The sequence below is a fragment of the Mobula hypostoma genome, chromosome 26 (genome assembly GCF_963921235.1).
Source record: "Mobula hypostoma chromosome 26, sMobHyp1.1, whole genome shotgun sequence".
NCBI classification, from domain to species: Eukaryota; Metazoa; Chordata; class Chondrichthyes; order Myliobatiformes; family Myliobatidae; genus Mobula; species Mobula hypostoma.
Window position 1 is genome coordinate 4,178,907 of NC_086122.1, and position 24,863 is coordinate 4,203,769.

At 50.0% G+C, this 24,863-nt stretch overlaps 1 protein-coding gene across 1 annotated transcript in view; it reads left to right on the forward strand.

The window, feature by feature from the left end:
• Nucleotides 1-24,863, forward strand: part of col16a1 (collagen, type XVI, alpha 1) — a 414,952-nt gene that overhangs the window by 265,021 nt on the left and 125,068 nt on the right. The window contains exons 32-37 of the mRNA XM_063033604.1: nucleotides 5,919-5,972; nucleotides 6,078-6,119; nucleotides 8,136-8,171; nucleotides 17,367-17,420; nucleotides 19,843-19,911; nucleotides 21,230-21,283. Of these exons, the coding sequence (XP_062889674.1) occupies nucleotides 5,919-5,972; nucleotides 6,078-6,119; nucleotides 8,136-8,171; nucleotides 17,367-17,420; nucleotides 19,843-19,911; nucleotides 21,230-21,283 (309 nt within the window). The remainder of the gene's footprint in view (nucleotides 1-5,918; nucleotides 5,973-6,077; nucleotides 6,120-8,135; nucleotides 8,172-17,366; nucleotides 17,421-19,842; nucleotides 19,912-21,229; nucleotides 21,284-24,863) is intronic.

Sequence of the window (24,863 nt, forward strand, 5' to 3'; positions counted from 1 at the left end):
GTGAGCCTCTGGTCGGTTCCTGCGAACCTGTCCTCCAAACTTTCACCAGCTTGTGGGGGCACACTGCTCTTTCCAGGGTCTCGTGGTGTGTCTCGTGCCTTAGCAAACCTGCTCCTTTTATCCCCCTGTCCATCAAACTTCAAACAGTTCAGGTTCAAAGCAACCGGTCTGTCAATATCTGAATTGTGTTTCTTTCCTGTTAATCCCTGTCTTCTCTCTTATTAGTATTTTGAATGTTTCTCCATTGTCTTTCTTATCTCTCTCATTAGCATCATCCGTTCGGTAACTCTGCTTGGTGTCACACATGACAATACTTACTAATCCAATTTATCACCCCATCATCCAGATCATTAATATATGTGACAAACAACATTGGACCCAGTACAGATCCCTGAGGCACACTGCAACACACTGTCATCCAATCTGACATACAGTTATCCACCACTACTCTCTGGCGTCTCCCATCCAGCCATTGCTAAATCCATTTTACTACTTCGATATGAATGCCTAACGATTGAACCTTCCTAATTAAGCTTCCATGTGGAACCTTGTCAAAGGCCTTACTGAAGTCCATATAGACAACATCCACCGTTTTACCCTCATCAACTTTCCTAGTAACCTCATCAAAAAATTCAATAAGATTTGTCAAACATGACCTTCCCTGCGCAAATCCATGTTGACTGTTCCTAATCAGACCCTGTCTATCCAGATAATTATATATACCATCTCTAAGAATACTTTCCATCAATTTACCCACCACTGACGTCAAACTCACAGGCCGATAATTGCTAGGTTTACTCCTAGAACCCTTTTTAAACAATGGAACCACTTGAGAAATATGCCAATCATCCGGTACCATCCCTGTTTCTAATGACATTTGAAATATTTCTGTCAGAGCCCCTGCTATTTCCACACTAACTTCCCTCAAGGGGTAGGGAATATCCTGTCAGGACCTGGAGACTTATCCACTTTTATATTCCCTAAAAGTGCCAGTACTTTCTCTTCTTTAATCATCATACTTTCCATAACTACCCTTCTTGTTTCCTTTACCTTATACAATTCAATGTCCTTCTCCTTAATGAACACCAAAGAAAAGAAATTGTTCAAAATCTCCCCCATCTCTTTTGGCTCCGCACATAGCCGTCCACTCTGATTCTCTAAGGGACCAATTTTATCCCTCACTATCCTTTTGCTATTTATATAACTGTAGAAACCCTTTGGATTCATTTTCACCTTACTTGCTAAAGCTGCCTCATATCTTCTTTTAGCTTTTCTAATTTCTTTCTTAAGATTCTTTTTACATGCTTTATATTCCTCGAGCACCTCATTAACTCCAAGCTGCCTATATTTATTGTAAATCCCCCTTTTTCTGAACCAAGTTTCCTATATCCCTTGAAAGCCATGGCTCTCTCAAACTTTTAACCTTTCCTTTCAACCTAACAGGAACATAAAGATCCTGTACCCTCAAAATTTCACCTTTAAGTGACCTCCATTTCGCTATTACATCCTTCCCATAAAACAAATTGTCCCAATCCACTCCTTCTAAATCCTTTCACATCTCCTCAAAGTTAGCCTTTCTTCAGTCAAAAATCTCAACCCTGTGTCCAGTCGTATCCTTCATAATTATATTGAAACTAATGGTATTGTGATCACTGGACCCGAACTGCTCTCCAACATATACCTCCGTCACCTGACCTATCTCATTCCCTAACAGGAGATCCAACACTGCCCCTTCTCTAGTTGGTATCTCTATGTATTGCTGCAAAAAGCTATCTTGCACACATTTGACAAACTCCAAACTATCCAGCCCTTTTACAGAATGGGTTCCCAGTCTATTTGTGGAAAATTAAAATCTTCCACAATCACAACCTTGTGCTTACTACAAATATCTGCTATCTCCTTACAAATTTGCTCCTTCAGTTCTCGGTCCCCAATAGGTTGTCGATAATACTTTATACTTTATTGTCACCAAACAATTAGTTCTAGAACGTACAGTGATCATAGCGATATTTGAATCTGCGCTTCACTCACCCTGGATTACAAATATTAAATATTAAAAATAGTTAAAATTAGTAAATATTAAAAATTTAAATTATAAATCATAAATAGAAAATAGAAAAATGGGAAGTAAGGTAGTGCAAAAAAACCGAGAGGCAGGTCCGGATATTTGGAGGGTGCGGCTTAGATCCGGTTCAGGATCCATTCAGCAGTCTTATCACAGTTGGAAAGAAGCTGTTCCCAAATCTGGCCGTACGAGTCTTCAAACTCCTGAACCTTCTCCTGGAGGGAAGAGGGACAGAAAGTCTGTTGGCTGGGTGGGTCGTGTCCTTAATTATCCTGGCAGCACTTCTCCGACAGCATGCGGTGTAAAGTGAGTCCACGGACGGAAGATTGGTTTCTGTGATGTGATGTGCTGCACCATGTTCACAGTCTTCCGCAGCTTCTTTTGGTCTTGGACAGGACAACTTCCATACCAGGTTGTGATGCACCCCAGAAGAATGCTTTCTACGGTGCATGTATAAAAATTAGTGAGGGTTTTAGGGGACAGGTCAAATTTCTTTAGTTTTCTCAGGAAGTAAAGGCGCTGGTGGGCCTCCTTGGCAGTGAACTCTGCTTGGTTGGACCAAGTCAGGTCATTTGTGATATTGACCCCGAGGAACTTAAGACTTTTGACCTGTTCCACTTGCGCACCACCGGTGTAAATTGGGTCGTGCGGTCCACTACTCCTTCTGAAGTCAACAATCAATTCCTTCGTCTTGCTGACGTTGAGGGATAGGTTACTGTCTTCGCACCATGCTACCAGGTTCTTAATTTCCTCTCTGTACTCAAACTCAGCATTACCGGAGATACGGCCTACAATTGTTGTGTCATCAGCAAACTTGTATATTGAGTTTGATGGAAACTTGACTACACAATCATGGGTGGACAGAGAGTACAGCAGGGGGCTGAGTACACAGCCTTGTGGGGCACCGGTGCTCAGAGTGATTGTAGAGGAGAGCTTGTCCCCTATTTTTACAGCCTGGGTCTTGTGTGTGAGGAAGTTGAAGATCCAGCTGCAGATCTGAGTGCTAAGGCCCAGGTTCCACTGCTATAAGCGTCACTACACCTTTCCTATTCCTCAATTCCACCCAAATAGCCTCCCTGGACGAGTCACTAATCTATCTCGCCAGTTATATTTTCTCTGACAAGCAATGCAACACCTCTCCCTCTTGCCCCTCCAATTCTATCACACCTGAAGCAACAAAATCCTGGAATATTTAGTGCCAATCACACCCCTCCTGCAACCACATTTCACTAATAGCTACAACATCATATTTCCAGATATCAATCCATGCTCTAAGCTCATCCACCTTTCTTACAATGCTCTTAGCATTAAAATAGATGCATTTAAGAAACTCGCCACCTCTTACTCTCTTTTTATCCTTAATGGAGCAAACAACTTTTTTATCTTCCTTGTCCCCTACATCTTTGGTCTGAGTCCTCCCGATCTCTGTCCTCTGCCTATCCTCCCTCACTCACTGTCTACTAGCTTTCTCTATTTGTGAACTAACCTCCTCTCTCCTAGTCTCTTTAATTTGATTCCCACCCCCCAACTATTCTAGTTTAAAGTCACCTCAGTAGCTCTCGCAAATCTCCCCGCCAGGATATTGGTCCCCCTAGGATTCAAGTGCAACCTGTCCTCTTTGTACAGGTCACACCTGCACCAAAAGAGGTCCCAATGATCCAAAAACTTGAATCCCTGCCCCCTGCTCCAATCCCTCAGCCACGTATTTATCCTCCACCTCATTGCATTCCTACTCTCACTGTCACGTGGCACAGGCAGTAATCCCGAGATTACTACCTTTGCGGTCCTTTTTCTCAACTCCTTTCCTAACTCCCTATATTCTCCTTTCAGGACCTCTCCCCTTTTCCTACTTATGTCATTGATACCTATATGTACCACAACCTCCGACTCCTCTCCCTCCCACTTCAGGATATCTTGGATGCGATCAGAAATATCCTGGACCCTGGCACAAGGGAGGCAAACTACCATCTGCGTCCACAGAATCACCTATCTGACCCCCTTACTATCGAGTCCCCTATTACTACTGCTCTCCTCTTCCTTTCCCTACCCTTCTGAGCTACAGGGCCGGACTCTGTGCCGGAGGCACGGCCACTGTCGCTTCCCCCAGGTAAGCTGTCCCCCCACAACAGTACTCAAACAGGAGTACCTATTGTCAAGGGGCACAACCACTGGGGTACTCTCTATTACCTGACTCTTACTTTTCCCCCTCCAAGCCGTGACCCACTTGTCTGACTCCTGTGGCCCCGATGTGACCACCTGCCTGTAACTCTTCTCTGTCAACTCCTCACTCTCCCTGACAAGACAAAGGTCATCGAGCTGCAGCTCCAGTTCCCTAATGCGGTCTCTTATGAGCTGCATCTCGGCGCACCTGGCGCAGATGTGGACGTCCGGGAGGCCTGGAGACTCCAGGACCTCCCACATCCGGCACTGAGAACAACAAGCTGCCCTCACACTCATACTTCCCCTCTCCTCAAATAACAAAAAAAATGAATACCAAACCCTCTTTGCCTCGTCCATTTCCACCTAAGCCCCAGATCCCTGAGGCACACCACTGGTCATTGACCTACATGCAGAATATGACCTGTCTACAACCACTCTTTGCCTTCTGTAGGCAAGCCAATTCTGGGTCCACAAAGCAATGTCCCCTTGGATTCTATGCCTCCTTACTTTCTCAATAAGCTTTGCATGGGGTACCTTATCAAATGCCTTGCTGAAATCCATCTGCACTACATCTACTGCTCTACCTTCATCAACATGTTTAGTCACATCCCCAAAAATTCAATCAGGCTCATAAGGCACGACCTGCCTGTGACAAAGCCATGCTGACTATTCCTAATCATATTATGCCTCTCCAAATGTTCATAAATCCTGCCTCTCAGGAACTTCTGTATCAACTTACCAAGCACTGAAGTAAGACTGACTGGTCTATAATTTCCTGGGCTATCTCTACTCCCTTTCTTGAATAAGGGAACAACATCCGCAACCCTCCAATCCTCCGGAGGATTACATTGTGTGCAGTTTTGGTCAACAAAATACAGGAAGGATTTTGATAAGTTTGAAAGAGTGCAGAGAAGGGTTACAAGGATGTTGCCGGGACTTGAGAAACTCAGTTGCAGAGAAAGGTTGAATAGGTTTGGACTTTATTCCCTGGAGCATAGAAGAATGAGGGGAGGTTTGATAGAGGTATATAAAATTATGATGGGTATAGATAGAGTTAATACAAGCAGGCTTTTTCCACTGAGGCTAGGGGAGAAAAAAAAACAGAGGACATAGGTTAAGGATGAAGGGGGAAAAGTTTAAAAGGAACATTTGGGGGGGGGGCTTCTTCACACAGAGTGGTGGGAGTGTGGAATGAGCTGCCAGATGAAGTGGTAAATGCGGGCTCACTTTTAACATTTAAGAAAAACTTGGACAGGTACATGGATGAGAGGTGTATGGAGGGATATGGTCCAGGTGCAGGTCAGTGGAACTAGGCAGAAAAATGGTTTGGCACAGCCAAAAAGGGCCAAAAGGCCTGTTTCTGTGCTGTAATGTTCTATGGTTCTATGGAACCTTTTCTGTCCCCACTGATGATGCAAGGATCACCGCCAGAGGCTCAGCAATCTCCTCCCTCGCCTTCCACAGTAGCCTGGAGTACTTCGCATTAAGTTGGATAAGTCATTGAGACCGGACAGGATGTACCACAACCTCTGGCTGTTCTCCTTCCCACTTCAGAAACATCCCGGATCCTGGCACCTGGGAGGCAAACTACCATCCCATGTGTGTTTGGTGTGTGTGTGTGTTTATTGTGCATATTTGTGTGTTTAGTGTGTGTGCTAATCTCTCATTTTGGTGTGTTTTTCCATTGCCATAGGGTCTGCCAGGTCTGCAAGGACAGGCGGGCAGTCCGGGTCTGAAGGGAGAGAAGGTGAGTGTGAGGGTGTCATGTCATGTGACGTTTGAAGGATCTCTGTGCTGACCTCAGCTGAATGTGACTAGTGAATTAACAATTTGCTCTCTTTATATTCAACAGGGGCAGAGGGGACCCCCTGGAGTCGGACAGCCTGGCCTGCCGGTGAGTTCACATCAACTTGTGTTCATCTTCTCAGGTGGTGTTTCGGGGTAGGGGATGACTCACTTTTGCAGTTTGTGGGCTCTGGGGTAGCTGATGATGCCAGTGTGGGAACCAATGGGGAGTGGGTGTCTGGGGCGGGTGCGTGCGTGGGCAGTTTGTGGAAGGTGATTACCTTCTGCCATTGACACAGTGTTCTCCTGAGACCAAGAACACTGTTTACCCACCCCTCAGAACTGTCAGTCCATCAGCCACCTCTGAGAGTTCCACAGTGGACTTTTCAAATGGGTCTGGAGAACAAACTATACCAGGAGATTTTCCGGCAGGTTTTAATGAAAAGTTACCGGGAAACACTCAGCGAGGCAAATCAACTCTGTGGAAAGAGAAATAAAGTTAATGTTTCAGTGGCAAACCCTTGCCGATACATGAATGGTTTGGAATGTTGGGGGCAGGAGCTGTGGGATGATGTGTGCTCCAATGTCAGAGCTGGAGATAGGACTGGAGAACTTCACATAGTGAGGTACAGAGTGATGGGAACCTGGGTCAGGATTTCAAAGGCAAGACCCCTGGAGAAGTGCACATGAGTGGTACTGAGAGGGGTTAGGGCTGTCTTACGTGGGAGGGCGAATGAGTGGTGTTATGTGGTGGTTGGATGAGGGGAAGTTGTTAACATGTCCTCTCTCTCACTCGTCCTCTTCCTTCCTTCTTCCCTCTCTCTACCCTTCTCTTACTCCTCTTTCTCCCTTCTTTCCCTCTCTCCCCTCTCCCCCTTTCTCTCTCCCCCTTTCTCTCTCCCCCTTTCTCCCCCTTTCTCTCTCCCCCTTTCTCTCTCCCCCTTTCTCTCTCCCCCTTTCTCTCTCCCCCTTTCTCTCTCCCCCTTTCTCTCTCCCCCTTTCTCTCTCCCCCTTTCTCTCTCCCCTTTCTCTCTCCCCTTTCTCTCTCCCCTTTCTCTCTCCCCTTTCTCTCTCCCCTTTCTCTCTCCCCTTTCTCTCTCCCCTTTCTCTCTCCCCTTTCTCTCTCCCCTTTCTCTCTCCCCCTTTCTCTCTCCCCCTTTCTCTCTCCCCTTTCTCTCTCCCCTTTCTCTCTCCCCCTTTCTCTCTCCCCCTTTCTCTCTCCCCCTTTCTCTCTCCCCCTTTCTCTCTCCCCCTTTCTCTCTCCCCCTTTCTCTCTCCCCCTTTCTCCCTCCCCCTCCCCCTCCCCCTCCCCCTTCCCCCTCCCCCTCCCCCTCCCCCTCCCCCTCCCCCTCCCCCTCCCCCTCCCCCTCCCCTCTCCCCCCTCCCCCCTCCCCCCTCCCCCCTCCCCCCTCCCCCCTCTCCCCCCTCTCCCCCTCTCCCCCCTCTCCCCCTCCCCCCTCCCCCTCCCCCCCTCTCCCCCCTCCCCCCCCTCTCCCCCTCTCCCCCCTCTCCCCCCTCCCCTCCCCCTTCCCTCTCCCCCCCTCCCCCCTCTCCCCCCTCTCCTCCCTCTCCCCCTCCCCCCCTCTCTCTTACTCTCACCCTCTCCCCTCGTTAGGTGTGCTCCACCTGCGTGTCTGGCTGTCTGTTTCTCTGTACCTCTCCCTCTCCCTGTCTGTGTTATTCCCGTCTCTTGTTTGCTCGATTTCCTGCCTCTCCTTCTGCCAGAGACAGTGCTAACTGGGACTCTTCTGTGGAAGTTTCTTGTGTGAAAACTCTTGCTGCTGCAGAGTGAACGTCCAGGTTGTTCTTTTTCTTCTTCTTCTGAAGCCCATCATCTTCCACTGGGACAGAGACTGCCGAGAGCAGCTGCAAGAGTACTCTGTCCTGGTCCAATTTTTCCAGTTGTCCCCAGGTGTAATCCATCTTTCGTCTTCTCGGCAAAGATCCTTCCCCACCCCCAGGGATGAGGTCTTTGGAGCATCTGTTGGCGTTTCTGAGGCTCTGGGTTTTTACGGGATGGGGTTGCTAGCCCCATCTCCAATCCTCCTTTCACGGCCAGGCTTGGGACCGTCCATGGCGGGGGTGAAGGTTTAAATAACTCAGGTTTAAACGTTCTTACTTTCAGGGTAAGGATGGCAGTGTGGGGAAACCAGGAGAGCCGGTGAGTAAATACTTGGAATATTTCTGTAGAGATGCAAACTGTCTATGTGCCCAGTGCAAGGGTCAGCTGAGCCCAAATATCATTGCCCACAATCCCACAGCCTCTTTCCATGGGTCTGTAAATGGCCTACCTGTGTTTATGAGCTTGTATTTCGAGTGCTGCTTGTCTCCCAGTGCTGGTCTGTATACATAAAACCATGGAATCCTACAGGTCATTCAGCCCATCATAATCTTCCTGACCATCAAGTACCTATCCATCCAATTGTACAAACCAATGCTTGGTCCTTTGCCTTCTATGCCTTGGCAGTTCAAGTGTTCATCCTGAAATCTAAATGCTTCAACATTGTGAGAGTGCCTCCCTCCTCAGATTTAGCTACCACGTTCCAAGGAAGATGTACAAGTGATAGAGAGAACACAGAAGATATTCACTGGGATGTTGTGTGGAATGGAGGCTGTAATTATAAGCAGAGATTGAGCAGGTTGTATAGGAGGCTAAGGAGTTACCTTATAGAGATCTGTAAAATTATTAGAGGTATTAGAAGTGGACAATCAGAATCCTTTTTTCCCCAAAGGAGAGGAGCCTCAAACTAATGGACACAGTTTTAAGGTGAGAGGGGATACATTTAAGGCAGACCTGAAGGTAGGTTTTTCACACAGAGAGAGGTGGTGGAGTTAGGTACTTAACTACAGCCCAAAAGTCTTGTTTCAGTGCTGCACGTGTCTATGATTCTAGGAATCCCCATCCCCCCTCCTATCATAACCAATCGCTCTCTACTCTCTTCGACCACATCTGGGCCCCACTGAACCCTAAGCCCTAAACCTAACTTCTGGTAACATGGGGGCAAAACTAACAAGGGTGATGAATACAGTCTGAAGGTGTTATATTTGAATGCATGCTGTATACAAAATAACAGTTAGTAATTGGCAGCTTTGATGTTGTGGCTATCACTGAGCTGTGGCTGAAAGAAGATCATATTTGGGAGCTTAGTATTAAATTGAAAGGACAGGTAGGTTGGCAGACGAGGTGGGGTGGCTCTGTTGGTACAAAAAGAATGAAATCAAATCCTTAGAAAGAGGTGACATGGGATTGGAAGGCCTCTGACAAGATGCTGCACAGGAGGCTGGCTGCGTAACAAGATAAGAGGCTGTGGCAGCCCGCACACGCGGGACTCAAACCACCATCGGGAGCCGCGGGCAGACGCGGTAGCACATTTGGAACTACCCGCTCAGGGCAGACCTTCCAGGGACAGTCTGCCCCGCGGGTCACAGGGGCCCACGGGAGGGGAGATTTAAGCGTGTGTTTTTGAATCAGTAAAGGCATTCTGAGTTCAGCTCTCTCTGCCTCCGTGTGTTTCTTTAGTAGCACGTTTGTGCGCGACTACATTGGTGACCCCGACGTTCCAGACGGCATCTGGAGCCGGCGACTCAACGACCAACCATGAGTTTGAGCGACTCGCACAGCGTGGTCTCTCTGAAGCACCCAACTTTCTGGGCCACTCAGCCCCAAGTTTGGTTCGAGCAGGCTGGGCCTCAGTTCAATATCAGAGACATTACGGCCGACACCACGCGGTACTACTACGTGGTCTGCGCGCTCGACCAGGAGACGGCAGGCCGGATCATCGACTTCCTACGCTGTCCTCCAATGGAGGACAGGTGCCCTGAGCTTAAGGCACTCCTGATCTGTACCTTTGGACTCTCCCGCTGTGAAGGGGCCGCGCGGCTCCTACACATGGACAGCCTGGGCGACCACACGCCATCTGAGCTCATGAATGATATGCTGGCGCTCATGGACAGCCATAAGCCGTGCCTTTTATTTGAACAGTTGTTCCTTGAGCAAATGCCAGAGGACATTCGCCTCCTCCTCGCGAGTGAGGATTTCAGCGACCCACGCAGGGTCACGGCTAAAGCAGACGTCCTTTGGCAGAGCGAGAAACATAGAGCAGCCTCCATTGGCCTAGCCACAATCGTGCGGCCCAAAGCCCGGGCCCCGCAACCGAAGCCGTCGAGACCCAAGGGGGAAAAAGACGAAAGTTGGGAAACAGGCGCTGTTTGTCCACCATGTGCTTTTCCGGGAAACGCCGGGGCCAGCCGTCGCTAATGGCTATGACGGCTGGCCACTGAGACAGCCTCCTGTACCTCTGGGACCGACACTCCGGGCAGCGCTTCCTGGTAGACACTGGGGCCGAAGTCAGCATACTCCCCCGCCCCCTGAACATGGACACTCGTAACGCGGTCCCAGGATCTGAATGCACCGCTGCAAATCGCACCAGTATTCGGACGTACAGCCCGCGAACTATCTCACTGCATTTCAGGTCCAGCCGTTTCACTTGGACTTTCACATTGGTAATGGTGTCACAGCCACTACTAGGGGCAGATTTCCTACGAGCCAACTGCCTTCTGGTCGACCTAAAAGGCCGGCGTTTGGTCCACGCCGAGACGTTCCAGACTTTTCAGCTCGGAGAAGCCAAGCTACCAGCCCTCCATCTAGATTCCATGACCCTCCGGGTAACGAATTCGCCAGGGTGTTGGCGGAATTCCCCTCCATAGTCACCCCGCAGTTCTCCACGGCCGACCCCAAGCACGGTGTGCAGCACCACATCCCCACACAAGGACCGCAGCTGCACGCCTGAGCTCACAGGCTCCCACCCGACAAGCTCCACCTCGCCAAGGAGGAGTTCCGTAAGATGGAAGAGATGGGAATCGTACGCCGCTCAGACAGCCTGTGGGCATCCCCGCTGCACATGGTGCCCAAGACTACAGAAGGCTCAACGACGCCACAACCACTGACAAATACCTGGTACCCCACATCCAGGACTTCACGGCGAACCTGCACGGAGCGACCATCTTCTTCAAAAATCGACCTGGTCAGGGGATACCATCAGATCCCAGTGCACCCCGACGACTTGTTCGGCTTGTTCGAATTCCTGAGGATGCTTTTTGATCTCAAGAATGCAGCCCAAACTTTCCAAAGGCTCATGGACTCGGTGGGACGCAGCCTGGATGTCGTTTTCATTTACTTGGATGATATCCTGGTGGCCAGCAGTTCACACCAAGAGCACGTGGCACATTTGCGCCAGCTCTGCCAACGCCTGAGCGACCACGGACTGGCAATCAATGCGGCGATGTGCCAGTTCGGGCTGACGGAGATCGACTTCTTGGGCCACAGAATCAGCCGACATGGCGCAGTTCCCCAAGCCCAGCACGGTCAAGGGCCTGCAGGAGTTCGTAGGGATGGTCAACTTTTATCATCGGTTCATGTGGTGGCATCACGCATCATGAGACCCTTGTTCAGCCTGATGGCCGGCGAGGCCAAAGAAGTGGTACGGGACGCAGAGTCCACAGAGGCGTTCGAGCAGGCCAAGGGGGCGCTGGCAAAGGCGGCCCTCCGAGTGCACCCGAGAGTCGATGTACCCACGGCACTCACAGTCGACTCTTCCGACATGGCAGTCGGCGGAGTCCTGGAGCAGCTCATCGAGGACCAGTGGCGACCACTTGCTTTCTTCAGCTGGCACCTACGGCCACCAGAGGTGAAGTACAACACTTTCGACAGAGAGTTGCTAGCACTTTACCTGACTGTCCGGCATTTCCGGTATGTCCTCGAGGGAAGGGAGTTCACTGTATATATGGACCACAAGCCCCTCACCTTCGCACTGGCCGAGGTATCAGACCCATGGTCAGCTCGGCAGCAGAGGCACCTGTCCTTTATTTCAGAATTCACCACAGACGTCCGCCACATCGCAGGGAAGAACAACGTCATCGCCAACACTTTCTCGCCCCTGTCTCCACTCAGTAGGCATATCGTCCTCAGGAATAGACTATGCAGCACTGGCGGAAGCACAACGGTCGGACACTGAGATCCCGGCTTACCGCACCACCGTTTCGGGGCTCCAGTTGGAGGACGTCTCCATCGGCCCGGCAGCAGATCGACTCCTGTGCGACGTGTCTACTGGCAAACCCTGACCCGTGGTACCAGCAGCATGGAGGCGATGGGCGTTTGACACGCTGCACGACCTGGCCCACCCGTCCATCAAGCTGGTAACGGACCGATTCGTCTGGTACGGTTTGCGCAAACAGGTCGGACACTGGACCAGGACCTGCGTACACTGCCAGACCGCCAACGTCCAGCGGCACATGAAGGCTCCCCTCCAGCAGTTCCAGCCGATGCACAGGAGGCTCCAACACATCCACGTGGGCATCGTCGGCCCCCTGCCAGTCTCCCAGGGCACCAGATATATCTTTACCATGGTAGATTGGTTCACCAGATGGCTGGAAGCTGTACCGCTCGCAGACACGTCCACTGAGTCCTGCGCCAGGACGCTCATTGCAAACTGGATCACCAGGTTTGGCCTCCCAACGGACATCACCTCTGACAGAGGGGCACAGTTCATGTCTGGTTTGTGGACAGCACTGGCACAGCTCCTGGGCACCCAGCTGCATCACACCAGAGCGTACCATTCCCAGTCCAACAGTTTGGTAGAGCGATTCCACCGGCATTGCAGGTCGGCCCTGATGGCACGCCTCAGGGGCCCCAACTGGACAGATGAGCTTCCCTGGGTCCTACTGGGCATCCGCGCAGTCCCCAAGAAGGACCTGGACACCTCGGTGGAACTGGTCTATGGCGCCCCCCTGACGGTCCCGGGCGAGTTCGTACCAGAGACCCGAGGTTCGGAAGAAACTCCAGCAGCAGTGCTAACGAGGCTGCGGGACAAGGTAGGGACCCTGGCACTGGTCCCGACCTCCAGGCATGGTCCCACGCCATCCTTCACCCCTAAAGACCTCCGAGACTGTGAGTATGTTTTTATTCGCAGGGGCATGCACAGGTCACCTCTGCAGTGGCCGTACGATGGACCCTTCAAGGTGATCCGGCACAACGGAACCATGTGTGTCGTGGAGGTGGGTGGCTGGGAAGAGACTTTTACAGTGGACCGCCTCAAACCGGCGCACTTGGACATTGAAAATCCAGTAAGGGTACCCACACCGCGCTGGCGAGGCTGGCCACCCAGGCAAACCACACAGACTGGGGACTCCACTCCCCCGATGGACGTTTCTGGGGTGGGGGGTGGCGGCCTGCACACGCGGGACTCGAACCGCCATCGGGAGCCGCGGGAAGACACGCAGTAGCGCGTTTGGAACTACTCACTTGGGGCAGATCTTCCGGGAACAGTTTGACATCACGTCCGTCCCGCGGGTCGCAGGGCCCACGGGAGGGGAGATTTAAGCGCACGATTTTGAATCAGTAAAGGTATTCTGAGTTCAGCTCTCTCTGCCTCCGTGTGTTTCTTTAATAGCACGTTTGTGCGCGACTACAATTGATTGATTAATATAGAGCACAGAGTCAGCCCTTCCGACCCTACGAGCGACAGCGCCTAGCAATCCCCCGATCTCATCCTGGCCTAATCACGAGACAATTTACAATGACCAACTAACCTACCAACTGGTACGACTTTGGACTATGGGAGGAATCTGGAGCACGCAGAAGAAACTCACACAGTCACGGGGAGAACGTACAAACTCTTTTACAGGTAGCAATGGGAAATAAAGCAGAGATTTATCAGGTCTTAATCAGACAGGGCGTCAAATGTTATGGAGGGAAGGGGTTGAGAGGGATAATAAATCAGCCATGATGGAATGGCAGAGCAGAATCAATGGGCCAAATAGCCGAATTCTGTTCCTTTATCTCAAAGCTCCTTAATCTATGTCCTTCCTCATGACCGCAATGATGTTCTCCTTCATCAACATTGCAATACCCCCTTTTCTTTCACTTCCTCCTCTTCAATGCCTGAATCACTGAGCTGGCCTTTAACCACGTCTCTGGTGACAGTATTGTGTTCCCACATGCTAACTGCTGCTTCTGTTCATTGGCCTTACCAGCCTGCCTCCCGGCATTAAAATAGATGCAATTTAGTCCTCAGTCCTCCCAAGCACCTTTGCATTCCCATGACTGTCCTGTTTACTGAACCTCCTATCTACATCACCCTCCCAACTGTACAAACCATCCCTAACATTAGTAAAGTTCTCTGCAGGGGTGCTAGATCCTTTCTGCTGCAAATGTAGCCCATCCAGCTTGTCCTAACTTGCCTGCAAGTGGTTGCAATGATGCGGAAATTCCACCCCCACACACCACACCTTCAGCTACACAGTCACCTGGCCCATCTTCTTATTCCTGTACTCATGTCCCACACTTTAATCTATAGTGTAGCCCTCTAAATCAGGGGTCCCCAACCTTTTTTGCACCGCAGACGGATTTAATATTGACAATATTCTTGCGGACTGGCCGACAGGGGGGTGGGGGCTGTTCAAGTAGGGTTTCCAACTTTCTCACTCCCAAACAAGGGACAAAAGTAGCAGTCAAATACGAGACACTTGTGTTTACCCCGAGAAAGACTACCATGACCATGAAGCCTTGCGCGGGCACCTGTGACGTATACATGACGTGCGCATGTGTGTACGTGCAGATTTTTTTCTACAAATCGGTTTTGGCTTAATTTTCTCGATTCTGTTAAGTGAAACTACACTGTACATACATTATTTCTTCTTTATATAGGCTGTGTATTTATCATATCATTCCTGCTTTTACTATTTATTAGTGTTATTTTAGGTTTTATGTGTTATTTGGTATGATTTGGTAGGTTATTTCAAGTTCAACAGTGCGTGACAGGGAATGAGGAAAGATGCAGCTGACTCGTATCGTTTCATATCGCCAAATCATATCGTTTCCTCGTGGCCCGGTAGCACATGCTTTGCGGCCCGGTACTGATCCGCGGCCCGGTGGTTGGGGATCACTACTCTAAATTGTATGATCGCTTCCTCTTTTATACCTCTGGCCTTATTACCAGCTTAGACATGATCTTTGGTGACCCTGTGTTGTCAGAATGTCCTCCCAACGCTGCCAGATATCCCAGACCATTTGGAGGCAATGTTCAATTCAGTGCCGTATGCAGCCACAGAACTGTCTGCCTGCTCCCTTTTCCATCGAGTCCCTTATCATGATTTGTCTCTGAGCTGTGTCCTACCCCTCCCCTCTTGTGCAGCAGAACAAACCAAGGCACCACAAAATTGGCCACTGCTGCTTTCCCTGGAAAACAGTGGGAGAGAATCAATAACTTTAAATTCTTTAGTGTTACCATATCAGAGGATCTGTCCTGGGACCAGAATGTAAATGCTATCACAAAAAATGCATGACAATGCCTTCCCTTTCTTCGAAGTTTGGGTATGTTCGGCATGTCCCTAGAACTTTGACAAGCTTCACTGGAGAGAGAATTCTGACTTGCTGCATCATGACCATGAATGGAAAAGTCAACAACAAGTAGTGGATGCAGCCCATCCATAACGGACAAAGCCCTTGTCATCAGTGAGCACACTTACACAAGAAGGCAGCGTCCATCAACAAGGACCCCTATCATCAAGGCCATGCTCTCTCCTCACTTTACCATTGGGCAGGAGGTATAGGGGGCCTGAGGTTCCAAACCACCAGGTTCAGGAGCAGTTATTACCCTTCACTCATCAGGCTCCTGAACTGGCGTGGTTAACTTCACTCACCTCAATTCTGAACTGGTACCACAACCTGTAGACTTATTCTAGGCTCTACAGCTTGTTGCTATTTATTTATTAACTTCTGTAAATGGTCACCATGGTAGGGTGGCGGTTAGTGTAACGCTATTACAGCTCAGGGGCGTCAGAGAACATTCTCAGCATCCTCTGTACGTCCTCCCCATGGTATGTGTCCGTTTCCTCCCACAGCCCAAAGATGTACCAGGCCTGTCTACTGTTATTGTAAGACGTGCCGCGATTAGATTAGGGTTAAATCGGGGTTGTCAGGGTTTGCTGGGCAGTGCGGATTGAAGAGCTGCTGCATTGCTAAATAAAATAAAATACGATTCTTTGCACAATTTGTCCTCTTTTGCAGATTGGATGTTGGTCAGTCTTCATGGTTTTTCATAAATTCTGTTGTGTTACTTTATTTTCCTGTACAGACCTGCACCAAAATGAATCTCAAGCTAGTATATGGTGATATATATGCACTTTGAAAATAATCTTACTTTGCAATTGGAACATTGAACAACGGTAGCCAACATGGGCTGTCTGTTTGAGAGGAAAATGATCAAAATAGATTCCTACCCTGTGACGAACAGCCAGAGATTGTGGTGATAAGGACAGAGCAAAAAGGAAGAAGAGGTCCTGCAACATGAATTTAGAAAGCTGAGTCACCCATTGCTCTTTATCCAAGCCAACAGTAGCAGTGCAGAGGCTGGCTCACTGTAATTACTATTGGCATTGTCCTCAACATTATGGATGGTCCAGGTTGAATTCACCTGCATCTCCATTTGGCAGTGCTCCATCTGAGAAGCAGCAACTGGGCATCCTTCCTCTATACATAGTCACTGGGGTTGATGGAAGTGTTCCTCGTGAAGAGCGTTTCACAGGTGATAAGATCTGCTGCCTCGGGTAACCCTTTGATTCTCATCGCTTAATTATTAACTAATTATGCAGGAGAGTTGCTTCAGTCTGAACACAACGTATTACAATCCGAAGTCCCTTAACCTTATGCTTCTTACGCAGTGCACTGAGTCCAAGTGCTGGGGTACAGAGAGAGAACTGTACGAGCTGAGGATACTGCATGTTTCATGATGGACAGGAGAATGGTGAAACATTTCTGGTCACAGTTGCTGACTTCTCTGTCCCTGGTCACCTATCACAATGCGTATGCCTGGTCTTTCATCGGAACTGCACAGACCAACAGATCCCCTCCCCTCACACCTTCACCCTCCCCTCTACCCACCATCTTCACCTCCAACTCCCACCTTTCCTCCACACCTCCACTCTCCCTCCCAGCTGGAGCTCGACAGACTATTGCTAGCGAGGAGATTGAGGCCTCAGGGTTAGAGCAGTATGCAGTGCAGGAGGTCAGCTGTGCACTGCTGCACCTAAATCTGTGTCACTGCATGATGGCGTGAGATCAAACAGGGTCCCGGTGAAATACCCCAACTTAAGTCTCAGTGAGGGAAATTTGGCGTGACGAGGGCTATGCGCATTGCCCGACTGTGTGAGTAACCCCAGTTACACCATCCTCTCCGGAAGCTTTCATCATTCACTATGTCCTCACTGAACAGACAGCTCGGTTATTTCTGCACGCTCCCCTCCATGATGGTTGACCCACTGTCATCCTGACTCACTCTAATCCTGTGCTTCCTCGCAGGGTAAACCTGGAGTGCCGGGGATACCCGGATCTGAAGGTCCCAAAGGCAGCAAGGTAGGTGTCCCTCCTCCAATCCAATGCCATCAGCCTCCTGTCTCTGCTCATGATCTCACCATCTGACCTCCAGAAGGGAAGACTGGGTCAGTGTGAGAGACTGGGTCAGTGTGAGAAACTCAAAGTGGCTGTCTGGATCATTGTGTGGCTGTCAGTGTCACACTGGGTCAGTGTGAAAGAATAGGTTAGTGTGAGACCCTCAGAAGGGAGACTGGGTCAGTGTGGGAGACTGGGACCCTGTGAGAGACCGGGTCAGTGTGAAAGAATAGGTTAGTGTGAGACCCTCAGAAGGGAGACTGGGTCAGTGTGGGAGACTGGGACCCTGTGAGAGACTGGGTCAGTGTGAGACCCTCGGTGTCAGACACTGCGTCAGTGTGAGCGGCTCAGAGTGGTGGTCTGGGTCAGTGTGGGGTCCCTAGTGTCAGACACTGGGTCATTGTGAGACCCTCAGAAGGGAGACTGGGTCAGTGTTGGGACCCCCAGAATCGGAGGCAGGGTCAGAGTGAGACCCTCAGACTGGGAGACTGGGAGACTGGGTCAGTGTGAGAGACTGGGTCAGTGTTGCAGACTCGGTCACTGTGAGACCCTCAGTGTGGGAGACTGAGTCAGTGTGGGAGTTTGGGTCAGAATGAGACCCTCAGTGCAGGAGACTGGGTCATAGTGAAATCCCGGAATCGGACACTGGGTCAGTGTGAGACCCACAGCGTAGGAGACTGGGTCAGAGTGAGACTCTCACTGTGGTAAACTGGGTCAGTGTGTGACACTCAGACTGGGAGACATGGTGAGTCTTATGACCACCAGTGTAGGAGAATGGGTCAGTGTGGAAGACTGGGTAAGTGTTAGACCCTCAGTGTGGGAGTCTGGGTCAGTGTGGGAGTTATGGGTCAGTTTGAGAGACTGGGTCAGTGTGAGATCTGCAGTATGCGAGACCCTCAGTGTGGCAGATTGTGTCAGTGTTCTGAACACCCAGAATGAGATATTGTGTCAGTGTGAGTCTCTCAGTGTAGGGACCCCTGATGGGAGACAGTAACATTTAAGACTGGATCTGTGTGGGACCCCAGAATGGGAAACTGGGTCAGTCTGGCAGACTGGGTCACTGTAAGACCCTCAGTGTGAGAGATTGGGTCACGTGAGACTCTCAGTGTGGGAGACTGTGTCAGTGTTCTGAACACCCAGAATGAGATATTGTGTTGGTGTGAGACTCTCAGTGAGGGAGACTGGGTCCCTGTGGGGACCCCCTGAGTGGGAGACAGTAATATTTAAGACCCTTAGCCTGGCAGACTGGATCAGTGTGGGACCCCAGAATGATAAACTGGGTCAGTGTGAGACCTTAGCGTGGGAGATTGTGTTAGTGTGAGACGCTGATTGTGGGAGATAGGTCAATGGAAGATCCGTATAATGGGAGTGCGGGACCCATATAATGAGGCACTGGAACATTGTGAATGGTAGACTTGGTCAGTGTTTTGACCCCAGAATGGAAAAATGGGTCAGTGGGAGACTGGGTCAGTGTGACCTTCATAGTGGGAGACAGGGTCAGTATTGGGACCCCCAGAATGGGAGACAGGGTCAGTGTGAGATCCCCAGAGTGGGAGACTGGGGTATTCTGGGGTCCCTCAGAATGGGAGACAGGGTCAGTGTTTTGACTCCAGAATGGGAAAATGGGTCAGTGTGAGACCCTCATAGGGGGTCACTGGGTCAGTGTGGGACCCCAGAATGTGAGACTCGTTTAGTTTGGGACCATCACAGTGGGAGACTGAGTCACTGTTGGGACCCCCAGAATTGGAGATGGGGTCAGTCTGGGACCCCCAGAATGTGAAGTTTGGTCAGTGTGTGATCCCCAGAATGGGAGACTGGGTCAGTGTGATCCCCTCAGTACGGAAGCCTAGGTCAGTGTGAATGATTGGGTCGGTGTGATCTCCTCAGTGTGGAAGATTAGGTCAGTCTGAAACCCTCAGAGTGACCGTCTGGGTCAGTGTGTGTTCCTCACTGTCGGTCAGTGTGTGTTCCTCACTGTCGGACAGTCAGTCAGTGTGAGACCGTTAGAGTGGGGGTTTGTGTTAGTGTGAGAACCTTGGTATGGGAGACTAAGTCAGTGGGAGACCATCAAAATGGGAGACTAAGTCAGTGGGAGACCCTCATATTGGGACACTGGTACAGTTTGAACCCCTAGAATGGGAGACTTGGTCAGTGTTGGGATCCCCAGATTGGGAGACTGCATCAGTGTTTTGAACCAGAATGGGAAAATGGGTCAGTGTGAGACCTTCATAGTGGGAGACTGGATCAGTGTTGTAACCCATAGAATGTGAGACGGGGTCAAGGGAGTCTTGAGAGTCTCTGAGACTCCTGGTGGGAGGAGCAAGTTTCTATTAAATGAACCGACGCGGAAGTTTTGAAGTTCCTTGGAGTGTTGTTTGTGTTCTAGGGGCAAGCAGGAGAGCACGGGATTCCAGGACACCCAGGAGCACCAGGCGTGGGATTGCCAGGGATACAGGTCAGTGTTCACTCACCCCTGACAGTCAGACCAGATTACCTTGGAGATGCAGTAGAGGGACAGCATCACAACTCCAAACCTTGCCCAAGGTCTAGGAATTTCAGATCCTCCCACACACCCCCACGCCCGAGCCCAGCCTCATACTAATCACAAGAGCCATGGCCCCAAAAAGAGGAGCAAGACGTTAACCAATGTTTCAGCCCAACAAGCACCCGCTGTGGGGCAAACCAGAGAGAGAGAGGGTTATGGGAGCCCTGCTCACACATTGCTGTGCCTCTACCCATGCACAGTCTGGCTCAGGATCACTCATCCCAGGAAATTACAGGCGGAGTGTTAAGCTGTGTCTCACCTCTGGCTCAACCTGGCCTGGCAATGATTAATGGCCCTGCATGGTGGAAGTTTCACTGCTCTCAGTCATACTGTACAGAGATATCTGAAAGGTGTGGAAATCCCAGGAATATTCGAGACTTACAATGAATTCCTATGTACAGGAAAAGGGCAGGGATATACAATTAATAGCAGATTATACAGCAGACCAGACAAAGGGTTGTATATGTATCTCTGGATCCCAGGTTCTACATTTTGCAAAATATGAACAGATCCCAGAAGCCCTCTTCCTGCAGGAACTGGTCCCACAGATGCATATCAGGCTGTAAAGTCTGGGGGTGTCAAGGTGCTTCCTGGATGATCATGTAGTCTAGCTCCATGCTGCTGGACTCAGAGTGCTGGACACAGCACCCAACTGCCCTGTTCAAGAGAAGCACTGATACTAAGATGCAGCTCCATATCGCCAGATCTGAGTCTATCACAGTGGCTGTAGCTGTGGTCTAGCCTGTCTAGTCTGTGGAGGGTAAGTTAACCATGCAAATACTCTGAGCAGGAATTGAACCTGGGTTGCTGGTGCTGTGTCATGTTGCATAGGCATTATGCTACCATGTATTGTGGAGAGAGGCTCCTCAGTCCACTGTCCTCACTGACCTTCAGCCACCAATTTAAACTGATTCCACATTAATTCCATTACTGTATTTATTCTCCTGACATTCCCATCAATTCCCCTGCAGATTCCACCCCTCATCTACACGCTACAAGTAGTTTACAGTGGCCATGTAACTTGGTCGGATGTGAGAGGAAGTGGGATCACCCAGGGGAAGCACGTGTGGTCACAGTGAGAGACTGCTTGCAGCCGGCACAGTCCACAAAGGTCAGCACTGAACCTGGATCTCAGGTGTGGCTGGTCCACTGTGCTTCCTCACACGATCAAAGCGGTTATGTGATGTCAGCCAACCGCCTGTGGCTAACTGCTGCCTTTATCTTCCAGGGAAAGGAAGGAGAGCCTGGAACTCCTGGACTGCCAGGGAAACGAGGCTTCCCAGTAAGTACTCCCAGTAAGTGGATGTTACCGGGACTTGAGAAACTCAGTTACAGAGAAAGGTTGAATAGGTTAGGACTTTATTCCTTGGAGCGTAGAAGAATGAGGGGAGATTTGATAGAGGTATATAAAATTATGATGGGTATAGATAGAGTGAATGCAAGCAGGCTTTTTCCACTGAGGCAAGGGGAGAAAAAACCAGAGGACATGGGTTAAGGATAAGGGGGGGAAAGTTTAAAGGGAACATTAGTGGGGAGCTTCTTCACACAGAGAGTGGTGGGAATATGGAATGAGCTGCCAGACGAGGTGGTAAATGCGGGTTCTTTTTTAACATTTAAGAATAAATTGGACAGATACATGGATGGGAGGTGTATGGAGGGATATGGTCCGTGTGCAGGTCAGTGGGACTAGGCAGAAAATGGTTCGGCACAGCCAAGAAGAGCCAAAAGGCCTTTGTGCTACTGTGCTGCAGTTTTTCTATGGTTTCTATGGTTTACTACTGATACTCCAGTTGGTCTGCCCTGCCCCAGTCACCCCTCATCTGCCATGTGCCTGATGGGTTCACCAGATGTTGTTCATGGGCTTCGTGGAGAGTTCTGACCTGGGTCGAAGCTCAGAAATATGGCAGAAGCCAGAATAAAGGGGTAGAGGAAGGGTGTGGGAGGGCAAGCATGAGTTGGAAGATGATAGATGAATTTAGGTGATGGGAGGTGGGTGGGTGGGGATGAAGTGGGAATGACATGACAGACTGAAAGGTGATTGGTGGAAGTGTTGAAAACAATGGAATCTGACATGCGAAGAAGTGGACCAAGGAATAAAGGAGGTAGGGGACCAGAAATGGTGGGGGGTGGGGGATGTGTGGATTCCATGGAATAAAGTTCATGATTCTTCCTTTCCTGATGAAGGGTTTTGGCCTGAAATGTTGGCTGTTTATTCCCTTCCATCGATTCTGTCTGATCTGCAGAGTTTTTCCAGCATTTTGTTTGGGTGTTGTTCCGCTCTTATGACCTCTGCTTCACATATTGACGACTTAGGCATTTTACTCCCTGGAAAACTGCTATCAACCACATTGACAGTGGTTTCTGATGTATTGCTGCCACCTATCGCCAGGCTGAGGAAAAGTTATCCTTTCTTCACAGGAAGTTTCAATCTGGAACATACAACAGGAGGGTGACAAATATCCTAGTGGGAAGATTTGTTAGTGCTGCATGAAGTGGGGGGGGGGGGGGGAGGGTTTAAACTGGAGCTGCGGGAGGATGGGAATCAGAATGCCAGAACAGATATTGGAGAGGTTGTGCAGACAGATGTTGTTAAGACTTCAGACAAAGTCAGGAATCAAAAGGTTGAGCATTATGCAACTAATGTCCTGAGCTGCATATATTTCAATGCCAGAATTATCATATAACAAGTAGATGAGATCAGGCAATAGATCAACACTGGAATTATGATATTGTAACCATTTGTGAGACTTGGTTGCAGAAGGGACAGGACTGGCAGCTCATTATTCCGGGATTCTGTTGTTTTAGACATGACAGAGTAGGAGGGATTAAAGGGGGAGGGGAAGTGTTTATTAATCAGGGGCAATGTCACGGCAGTGCTCAGTCAGGACAGACTGGCAAACTCGTCCAATAAGATTTTATGGGTGGAACTGAGGAATAAAAAGATATCATCAAGTTAATAGGGCTAAATTACATACCACCCAGTAGTCCTTGGGATTTAGAGGAACAAATTTGTAGTGAGATCTCAGATGTTGCATGAAACATCATTTGTTATAGTAGGTGATTTTAACTTTTCGAAAAATGACTGGGAATCCCATACTGTAAAAAGACGAGATGGGATAGAGTTTGTCAAATATGTTCAGCGAGTTTGCTTCATCAGTACGTAGAAATCCCAATGAGAGAATGTGTGATACTGGATCTACTATTAGGAAATGAGACAGAGCAGCTGACAGAAGTTTGTGTAGGTGAACACTTTGCATCCAGTGATCAAAATGCCATTAGTTTCAAAGTAAATATGGAAAAGGATAGGTCTGGTCCATGGGATGACATTCTAAGTTGGAGAAAACCCAATTTTGATTGCATCAGAAAAGATCTGGCAAGTGTGGATACGGACAGGTTGTAGTCTGGCAAAGGTGTACATGGCAAATAGCAGGCCTTCAACTTTGGGAATACAAAGCTTGCATGTGCCTGTCAGAATAAAGGGTAAAGATAACAGCTGTAGGGATACTCCCATTCTGGGGTCTCGCACTGACCCCGTATCCCACACTGACCCAGTCATCCACTCTGAAGGTCTCACACTGTCCCAGTCTCCTATTCTGGGGTCTTACACTGTCCCAGTCTCCCATTCTGGAGGTCTCAAACTGTCCCAGACACTCATTCGGGGGTCCCCGCATTGTCGCAGTCTCCCATTCTGCAGTCTCACACTGACCCAGTCTCCCATTCTGTGGTCTCACACTGACCCAGTATCCCATTCTGCAGTCTCACACTGACCCAGTCTCCCATTCTGGGGTCTCACACTGACCCCGTATCCCACACTGACCCAGTATCCCATTCTGCAGTCTCACACTGACCCAGTCTCCCATTCTGGGGTCTCACACTGACTCAGTATCCCACACTGACCCAGTATCCCATTCTGCAGTCTCACACTGACCCAGGTCTCCCATTCTGGGGTCTCACACTGACCCCGTATCCCACACTGACCCAGTCTCCCATTCTGTGGTCTCACACTGACCCAGTATCCCATTCTGTGGTCTCACACTGACCCAGTCTCCCATTCTGGGGTCTCACACTGACCCCGTTACCCACACTGTCCCAGTCTCCTATTCTGGGGTCTTACACTGTCCCAGTCTCCCATTCTGGAGGTCTCAAACTGTCCCAGACACTCATTCGGGGGTCCCCGCATTGTCGCAGTCTCCCATTCTGCAGTCTCACACTGACCCAGTCTCCCATTCTGGGGTCTCACACTGACCCTGTATCCCACACTGACCCAGTATCCCATTCTGCAGTCTCACACTGACCCAGTCTCCCATTCTGGGGTCTCACACTGACCCCGTATCCCACACTGACCCAGGTCTCCCATTCTGGGGTCTCACACTGACCCCGTATCCCACACTGACCCAGTCTCCCATTCTGTGGTCTCACACTGACCCAGTATCCCATTCTGTGGTCTCACACTGACCCAGTCTCCCATTCTGGGGTCTCACACTGACCCCGTTACCCACACTGACCCAGTCTCCCATTCAGGGGCCTCACACTGACCCAGTCTCCCATTCTGGGGTCTCACACTGACCCCGTATCCCACACTGACCCAGTATCCCATTCTGTGGTCTCACACTGACCCAGTATCCCATTCTGTGGTCTCACACTGACCCAGTCTCCCATTCAGGGGCCTCACACTGACCCCGTATCCCACACTGACCCAGTCTCCCATTCTGGGTCTCACACTGACCCCGTATCCCACACTGACCCAGTATCCCATTCTAGGGTCTCACACTGACCCAGTCTCCCATTCAGGGGCCTCACACTGACCCCGTATCCCACACTGACCCAGTCTCCCATTCTGGGTCTCACACTGACCCCGTATC